Source organism: Neodiprion lecontei, chromosome 5 (assembly GCF_021901455.1).
Source record: "Neodiprion lecontei isolate iyNeoLeco1 chromosome 5, iyNeoLeco1.1, whole genome shotgun sequence".
Lineage (NCBI taxonomy): Eukaryota > Metazoa > Arthropoda > Insecta > Hymenoptera > Diprionidae > Neodiprion > Neodiprion lecontei.
In genome coordinates this window covers 3003169-3013262 of record NC_060264.1, presented here as the reverse complement: position 1 = coordinate 3013262, position 10094 = coordinate 3003169, and the positions used below count along the sequence as shown (strand labels likewise).

The 10094-nt window shown below is 37.8% G+C and overlaps 1 protein-coding gene across 5 annotated transcripts in view; it reads left to right on the top strand.

The window, feature by feature from the left end:
• The first annotated feature begins 686 nt into the window (after positions 1-686).
• Positions 687-10094, top strand: part of LOC107224672 (serine/threonine-protein kinase tousled-like 2) — a 34924-nt gene continuing 25516 nt past the window's right edge. For 3 of the 5 annotated variants that reach the window (XM_046740609.1, XM_046740610.1, XM_046740608.1), the window contains exon 1: positions 687-2812. In XM_046740609.1, the coding sequence (XP_046596565.1) occupies positions 2782-2812 (31 nt within the window). In that variant the 5' untranslated portion in view covers positions 687-2781. The remainder of the gene's footprint in view (positions 2813-10094) is intronic. The other 2 variants (XM_046740615.1, XM_046740613.1) reach the window with 1 other exon arrangement.

The window sequence follows — 10094 nt, the reverse complement described above, 5'->3', positions numbered from 1 at the left end:
TTCTTCCCTCCGCGGAAGCGTTTACAAACGCGATTACGTCGCGAGAGCGCGACAGCAGCGTTCTAGTGGCGGCGTTTGTGGAGTAGAGGTGGAATTGAACGGCGGGTTCGTAGCTCCCTGCAGCCTAGCCGGTCCCGGTGTAGAATCGCACAGCGTGCGCGATGGTCCGTGGTATCATCGATTTGTAGAAACGAAAATAGCAATAAAAAAACGATCTAACCGAGAGTCTGGTGCCCCGGAGTGGCGGTATGTCGATGTCCCTACCTCGCGAGACCCTTTATTGCGGAAGATTCGAACCAGCAGCGGTGTTCGGGAAGTAACGGACCAACTGATACTACGTCCCGGCTATCTCGAAAGATAAATACGTGAACGAAAAAGGAGGAGAAGGTTGAATGAAACAGCCGCAAAACTGACGTCTGTCTGTTGGTAATGAAAATTGTCGAGGGAAAATTAAGCCGGTGGCCTCCTAATCTCCGGGCTCCGTGCATCAAGCTGTGTGGCTGCAGTGTACGTAGTGTGTAGTAACAAGCCGATTGATGTACCGAATAAACATCGTAGTTTACCGATAATAGCCGAAGGTGGTAAGCAGCGGGCGAGCAGCGCCGACGAACGTGGGCCCGGCGGCGCGAGAAGAAGAGGAGCGGGGGGGGGGGGGGGGAGGAGGAGCAGGAGGAGGAGGTGGCGAGGAGGCAAGCCGACGTCACTGTCGTCACCTATGCATGCAAAACAAAATTGGAGCAGTTTTGAGATTGTGGCAGTCAGTCGGACATGCGGTGATTGTTGTAACAAGTCGGTGTAATACACTACGTGTAAATCCCGTTGGTACGCGAGTAAGCATAGCTCGGAATAGTGATATTTAAAGGACGACGTTCGTTTATCACCGTGTTAAAGAAAGTGTCGAACTGTCGGTTGAAATTGATCGCTCTCCGAGCCCTCGGCGCGCGGACGTTCCAGGCGCGTTCATTCATTTCACGCGTTCATTGTTTATAAAAGAAGTGGCCATGCAAGAAAGGGATAAATCGGCAACTCGCGGCGGGCGGCGGCCATCTTTTAGATGAGTTTTTCTCCTTTCTTCCTCTCTGATAACAAACGGTGCATACACACGTCCGCAATTCGATATCCTTTAACAATGCACGTTCTCAACATTGAAATGTTTCCGTTAATCCGTGCGCGTGATCATCATCCCCTATAATCGTCCATTACCGTCTTCGTCTTCGTCGTCTTCGTCGTCGTCGTCGTCAATTCGATAAAAGTAGCCCAAGGAGAGACGGCAACGGCAAAGGGAAGAGGGAATAAACGCGGGTTGCGACGTGAAGAGAGGAAACAAAAATTACCCGTGGGATAAGAAGAACGTGAAGTGTGCCGTTTGTGTGTGTCTGAGAGCGAGAGAGAGAGAGAGGGAGAGAGAGATATACGCATATAGAGGAAAAGAAATTCTAAGAGCGAGAGAGAGAGAGAGAGATTGAGAGAAAAAAGGCGTCGGTAAAGAGAAATTTTTAGGAAGTAAAGTCAGCAACGATCGCGAGAGTTGACGAGGAGAGGTAAGGAAAGGAAGTTGGGTGGAAAACGGAGAACATCAAAAAAAGAAACAAAAGAGAGAGACGTATACCTAAAAGAGAAGAGAAAAAAAACAAGGACGTACGGTGAGAGAGAGAGAGAGAGAGAGAGGAAAAAAAGACGAAAGGAAAAAAGAAGGAAAATACCTACATATCCCGTCTGCCGTGGGGTGGTGGTGGTGGCGGTGAAGGATAGGAAAAATTTCCTACTCTCAAACTTTACTCCTTGTTACCCAGTGTCTAAAACAATGTCGAATTTCGTTTTCGTAACGTGGCTAACCGATATCCCCGGCTACGGGATGTTCGCTGAGGATCAGCGCGATCCGTCGAAAAATTCCTATTGATCGTTCGATAACCTCAAACTCTCATGAAACTCGTTGGCAAACGACTACATAGATAGATATATAACGTAACTACTGCACACTTGGGAGGGAGGGACGGACGGGCCCTAAACTCGGGGTGTTCGTTCGTCGGTGAAATATTGTTGAAAATTATTCGCGTAGCTACGTTGAACTACTCGGTATAAAATTCTAACATAAGCCGATTCTTCATATTATTAATCGAAGTGAATTTGCGTGCATGTGTTTGTGTGTGTATACGTGTTACGTTATAAACAGGCTGCTCTCGGTGAAATATATCTGACAATTGATGAAAGATGTAACACTTCCATTTAAAATATAATATTGTGAAAGTCGTATACGCCGATGATTAATATTTATAAACGGATATTCATATCCTGAAGCGTTGAAGGAAACGAGCTGAAAACGTTTGAAAAAAGTGCGTAAAAACAAAAGAAACGCAAAACTGTTCGATCAAGGGCTTGGGAACGATATTTTTCTGTTCCTCATAACCTCATTCTTCGATCAGTTTCCACGTATTTTATCTTATTTCCGTTACTACATCATATTGGAGAAGGATTTGGGGAATTTTTTTTTGCATCATCGGATTCGTTACCGACACAAGAGAAGCAAGTGCTCGTCGTCGAGGATAATCAGACAACGAGAAGAGATAAGTAACGTGGTGAAGTTAAGTACGACGCTGTTGACCATTTTGTTGCTGTAGTGAAAATGTTCATAGTCAAATATTCTATCAGCCAAAGTGTAGCCCTGATGTATTCTTTGCGAGTTTGTAAAACGACCTGTGTTGTGATATAAGGTGGTTCAGCAGTTCGGATATTGGTGGTTGTGTGAAACCGGTGCCAAACTTTGCCGATGGATAAACAGGGATGACTGATAACTGCTGGAACTCTGGTGGTGGTGAGTCAAAAGATTTATTTCTTTGTCTCTTTAATTATTCATCATCAACATCATCATCATCATCATCATCATCATCGTTTACTCGTTTCTTCCTCAACCCCACATTCGATATCGTTACATTTTACCAAGCGCGTCTAATACCAAACTTGCCTGCAACAATATCCTCCCGTATATGAGTAAAGTTTTTCATCCATCGCGTATTGAATCAGCTGATCATCCGGATTAATATTTCACGCGCAATACTTTCTTTTGTTATTTTTACAGCAATGAATTTTCATTCTAGAAAGCTTTGCGGGTCTTTTTAATAATCGTTATCGAAACATCGATTACCTGAAATTATTTCTTTCCCGTAAGTTTTCTTCTCTTATCTACGGTTATTATCTGCTCTCACCAAGGATTTTGAGAGATTATTTTTCACTCACTTTGACGAACGTTGGTCATTATTTGTTCTATCAAACTATTCTTGCTTTATGAATTTACACTAAGGCGTAATGGCAGCAAACGTTTCACTGGTTACGCTTCTCCGTTCCTACCGTTAAAAAGATAATCCTATTCCCTTGGTAGGAAAACCTCGACTGATTGAAAAAAAATTGCTCCAAATTTTAAGAAGATCGCAAAGTTGTTGCATGTACATATATTCAATAGTTTTAATTTACTATTTGTTAATTTTTGTTGCATTGAGTAAATCTGGAAATATTTATCTCTGGTCCAGGTCGATACTATTGAGATTAATTTTTTGGCCATAGAATGAACGCGAAGTACAATTAGACCACGATTGTCAAACGATCGACGAATCTATACTTTCCTTTGAGTTTCTCACTTTGGTTGAAATACTTCTATCGCAAACATACCGATAGCTTAAATTGTCCGATGGTTCTTGCAGTCCTTCAACTCGCATGATAACAAAATTGCCGCCACTCTTGATACGGTATTTATGAATTCTCTGTTCAATAGTTGGCATCAAAGAGACTTGTCTAATTTGATAAATTCATCCGAAGCTGGTTTTCAGTCTTGTTTGAATACCGATAATGATTTACTCAGGATCATTGTCTTGGAAAAAAAAAAATATATGTATGAAAATTCTCAATTTGAACAAACAAGTTCAAGTAACATTATGCGAGATAAACATTAAAAGATATGCCAATTATCTGATCCTGAAACTTGAACGTTGTTGCACGCGTGCTGGCATCCTTCGATTGATTGTAATTCTTGATTCGTTCGGTGGCCGCAACGATTTAAAATTTTATTTAAAACCTACAAATGTTTATGCCTTATTTTTTTCGTCAATAAAAGCAAAAGATAATTAAGTTATCGACGAAAGTAGAAATTTTAGTTGCTGGGTTTTGGAAAACTTGGAATTGTCGTTAGGAAATTTAAAATCTCATTTTCTTTTTGTCGTTGCAAGTTTTTTTTAAAAAATAAAACGTGGATTAGGTGGAACTTTTTCCATATTAGATTGAAAAACTGTATACCTAAAAACCGAAAGAGCAGCAACAACGAACGAAAAAATTATAGATACGTAGCAAATTTCTTCATCAACTTGCTGTACGGCACAACCATTTTCATAGCGCAGGAGAAACTCGAGTCTACTTTTTTTTTTCCCCTCCCACATTCAATCAGCAAACCTGCTAAATGAATATTTCCCAATTAATAACTTTGGGTTCTCAATTACGCAATCGAGCGCCTGATCTCTGCCGATACTTGAGACTGATTCACTGATTTATTCTATCGAACTAAATTGAAAGTTGTTTGATAAATTGAAGTAAAAGGGTGAAACGAAAAATACTTACATTTCTAAAAAATATAATCTTATTCTGAAATCCAAGCAACTTCAAATATCCATTGCGGAATTAATACCGGTGGTTTTTCCTTATTCGAAAAATCTCAATGTTATCTACTAAATGGTACGTTTATCCTCGTGATCTAAAATTTGAGTTGATAAAAAGGCGTGTCTCTGACGACAACGACGATCAGTTATTACTAAGTCTAGTCGTTGTACGTACTTTTTTTCACGTGTATTTAGTCTTGTTTTCATAGTATTTAAGGCTTAACTTACTTCATTCCTCTTGAGGACGGATGCAACGTAACGATGAATTTACTTACGTCTAGATTTTATCTCCTTCCTCGGTTCTTTAATTTGTTTCTTTTTTATTTATTTTTTTTTTTCATCGTTTTCTTCAACATTTCCATATCTATGTTTTTCAACAGTTTCGGTAAGAGTTATGTTTGTCGTGAGAGTTCAAAAGGTATAAATAAAAAAAAAAAAAAAACACCAACCGAAATGTGAGACGCGCCGTAGAAACAATTGTAAACTATTTTTTAATCCTCAGATATTGAAGAATATTTTTTATCATCAGCATTAAATAATTATAGGCAAAAATAATGTTCTTCGTTTAAATTGATTTCTTTCGAAGGGATTTTGCCTGACTTTATCTCTGTTTGTTTTGAAAATTTGGAATAAAGGCTGCAGATAAAAACGTCAATTTTTGTGTACAATAATTTCAACTTACGAGGATAAAGACGAAATTTCATTAATACGGGGGAATCGCGCGTGATGATCGAGAAATAAGAAGAGACTAAAGTTAGTAACGTTAACGTAACGAGACGAAAAATAGAATGAAAAAAATCACTATTTTGCAATTTTATAGTGACTTTTAAGTAGTCAAGTTTTCCAAATATCCATATGTATAATATGCGTATATATGTTTCCTTATTATTTCCTTAGAAATTCCTGAAACTGATGAACAACGATTTTATCCGAAAACGTGAATCATTAAAATCACGTTAACTTTATAAAGTAACTCGCAATTACGTTACAATTGTCGGTTAAACGTTGGTAAAAATTTAAAGCGATATTTCCCATTTTCTCGATCTTTTTTTTTTTTTTTTTTTTTTCTTCTTCCTTCTTCGGCTGCTTAATGACTTTTCAAAACAAGCAATGACCTATATATGTCTGTAATCTTGACGTATCAAGAAACTTAGAGGCACGCCTCGACGAATTGTTATACGCTTTTTGTTACTTTCAATAAATGAACAATATTGTTGCCGCATAATTCCGGTTCCTTTCACAAATTCAATCGGTCAATCAGCTACTCAGAATTTATCAAATTTCAACTTATACTCAACTTACGATTCATTTTGCCGGTCGATTCAACGAACGCTCCGGATAGCGAAAAATTTTCACAATTTTGCACAACGTGTGTACGGTATATGAAAAATTGGAAAAGTCACTATCGTTGTTTTTTTTTTATTTTTACATCCCTTCCTAGCAAGTAATCATCGTTATTTTTGTTCATCATTTTTGGCTCTTCTCAATAGGGAAAAAATAGCGGGAGCGGGGGGACAAATTCGAATCGACAAGTAATTAATTAGCAATCGCTGCAGGTTTTTGTATTAATTTTTCAAACAAATTTTTATCGGTATCTTCGTTTTTTCGTTGCATGATATATGTATGTGTGGGTGTGTGTGTGTGTGTGTGTATACCTATATATTCACAAACAAGTGACATTAAGCGGAGATTCGTCGTACTTATCGATATTGTCTTACTTATACTTACCTACCTATTTATGATATTTATCCGAAGTCGCGTGCGGTTTTGTTGATCGAACGTGTGTCTCTCCGTCCGACGTCGTCGTGTCGTCGTCGTCTGCCGACAATTCCGTCTTTGTCGGTAACGAAGGATTCTACAACGATATTTTACGTATGCGTGTACCTTGCGCATTGTTGTACGTAAAACGTGTAAACTCGGCTTGTGTTAATTGTAACTATACGGAACAACAACGAGTCGAGGAGGATGAGGTTTAACGTATTCGCATGATAATGAAAGTACGAGACTTTGTAACGATATTATTTTATCGGTCATATTTCGAATGGTTTTTAAACGTTGTTATTATCGTTATCATTATTATTTAATATTTACTTTTGCGTTTAAATTCGTTTATTTTCATCTATTTCGTGTCGCTTATAATTCTATAATAATACGGTAATTTAATATCGAAATCGTGGGATGGATTTGAAGTCTTATAAATACTTGTGTAACGTATATATATGTATATATATATATATATATATGTACTTGTAGAGAATTTACGTAGACATGAATTACAGCAGCAGCAGCAGCAGCAGCAGTAGTCGACCGATGTTATTTTACATGTAACATAACGTGACATAACATACATACGTAATTATATGTATAATTTACATACTTGGATTATTTCGATTTTATCCCCGCCCCAACCCTTCCTTAAAAAAAAAAAAAATTGAAACTAACACCGTATACCGAGAACAACGATGTTCTCCTGTAGGGAGGTGATTAATTATAGCTGTACGAGTAATGGGAGTTAATTAAAACGATGATTTGAGAGTTAAGAAATGTCTCTTCTATGATTCTTGGACGGTATATATGGAGAGAAATTTGCCAAGTAGCTCGGTCACACTGTAATAAATAATACGAGGAAATTAAATTCAAGGAGTTTAACCGTTAACGTAACGAAACAACAGGGAAAGATAATTGTCATTGCTTAATTTCGGAACGACTTTAATCAAGTTAGTTTTCTCGATATGTTACGTCCTTTTGTTTATCCATGGTTTAGTAAATTTGGGACAATTCTATAAATGAGGAGTAATGTTTTTTTTTTTTTTTTTCCTTTCCTTGAACATGCATCGTTACTAAAGTAACTTTATCGTGAAAACTTTACTCACAGTGAAATTTATTCTTCGCATAACAATCAGACTGCAGGTAACTCGATGGAATTACACTAGTTGTGATTTTTTTCGGGGTAAACGACGATAACTGTGGACAAATAAAAATAAAACAACCAATGTTCAACAACACGGTCATCAAATACCGACCATCATAACATCCTCCTTTCAAGCATCATACTCAAACCTTTCCGGTTGATTGATCGATTGATTTCTTTCGAATTTCACGCAATTACGATTAATTATTTAATAAGTTAATCTTTGCGCGCTTCCCTCTTTCATCAGCAGAAAATCAGGCTTAAGTTAGTAACGTTGTAACGCAACGAAACCTCTAGATAAAAAAAAAAAACATCATCGTTATTGGACATTCGAACATGGCCTTCAGGGAGTTTGTTTTAAAAAAAGATTGAAGTTTATTTTGTCTTTAATGATTTTTCTTGAGCATTCGTCGTTACGGTAACGTTTCCAATTTGACCCTCGACGTTAAAAGACGGGGATTGTTTGACACGCGGTGAACTAATTCGCTCTACGTTATCACTGCAATTATTATACACATACATGTATATAAAATGCGTATTTTAGAAAGAAGGTAAAGAAAAAAAAAACTAAAATTGTCGATCAATATGAGGACCAGAATATCGAATTTTGTGATGGAGATTTAGTGGACACTATGAATCGTAAAAAATTGAAAATATAGAAATTCGAAATAAGGAAAAGGACAAAATGTAGAAAAGTCAATACATGGAAGAGCAAAATCGAGAATCTGTAGTAAGGATGACGAAGTTAGTAACTTGACTGCAAGAATGCATGTTTAACAAGAAAAAATCGTTACTTCGGAACTTCAGGATCGTATGAAGTTTGGTGACCCATGATAAACAAGTCACACCAATATTTTTAGAAGCAAACTTTTCTGCAGTAATAATTTTTCCCTCCTCATGGTTTCGTAACCTTAACGTTATTAACTTCTTCGGCCTCAGATAAATAAATTATGTGTTTATGTGTTTGACCTTTCTAATCAAACTTCAACCCATTGACTGCCATTGTAACATATTTGCTGAAAGCTTCTTTTGTTTCTAAACATCTTCGTCGATTTCAATTTAAAAATCTCGAAACAATTCGTCAAAATCGTGTAACGCGCTGTAAACACCAATCTTTTCACCGGATAATTTCAATGATGAGAAACATTCCTTGAAATCTAATGTATAAAAATTGTGAAAAACAAAAAAAAAAAAAAAAAAACTCGCACATTTAAAAATAGTAACCTTTCAAACATTTTCATTGAAATGTATTTGAATCGGTTGAGAAAAATGTTTCTCATTACTTCTTCTTTTTCAACTAAAATCAAAAAAATGTCCTCGTTACTTTCATCTTTCTCCAATTTATAACGTCATCGAGTTTTAGTTTTCATTTTCGTTTTCGTTTTCATTTTCGCCAATTCGTTGCCCGCGGGGTCCGATGGTACCCCACGTACACACACCAATGCAGAAAGGAGGCGATGATGGCAGGGAGGGAGGGAAGGGAGGTCGTTTCAGAATTAACGCAAGTAGTCCGGAGATTCCACTCCAGGTGGTAGCGTAGCTACCTTACCTTACCTTACCTTGCCTTACCTTGCCTTACCTTGCCTTACCTTAACTTGTCTTGCCTCCCTTTTTCCAACCCAGAACCACCTTCCTTGATACTACCGCCTAACGTAACCAAACCTAACCTAACCAAAGTCCAACCCTCACCTCCCGGTCTTGAAATATAATTCTTTCGCGTCTCCCTCCCTCCCTCCCTTCTCTCCTTCTATTGCGATCCTGTACAAGGTTCTTTGTCCTCCGTACGTTGTTCTCTTCTCCTCTTCGTCGTAATGGCGTAGTCATATCCCGCGGACGGTAAGGAGAGTCCTTTTGCCCGTAACCGGAGATACTGAATTTCGATCATTTAAAAACGTTCTTCGGTGTAGATAAATATACGTGTCGTTGGTAACGTTGAGTCATTGGTTAATCATCGTCGTTATTTCAGAGGAGCAGTATTGTTCAATCGCAGGATCAATCTTGATGCGTTGTAAAGTTTTTTTTTTTGTCCGAATTAGTCTTCATTTCACGATTTACGGGTTCGAAAATTATGACGAAGAACGCGAGTGTGTAGGAGAGTTTCCGTGTACTTGCGGAAGAGATATTGTGTACGTATTTATGAATAAATCGGTCATCGTCCGAGAGAATGACGATGCACGAGTATCGCGTTTAACGCGTTGCATCGTTTGATGTTTCGATATTCAAACATCGAATAACAAAATTGTACTTAAACGTAACGGAGTGATATGTTCGCGAGTGATGTGTCTGCTACTTGTTGTATACGTGCATTGTTCTACGATAGAGTGTAAATTTTTCACATCTACCATCTTCATCCTTCGTATCATTTGCTTTCGGCTGCCTGAAAATGGAGGTAATTTTGCGTAAGTAAATATCGTCGGTTTACGTGCTGTGATTTTTTGATTACCGTATCGTATGGTGTCTAATAAAATTTGCAATATTGCAATATTATTGTAAGTAGGTAAAATCGTTGTATCAAAAGTTTACAACTACTTCAAAGTAGTTTG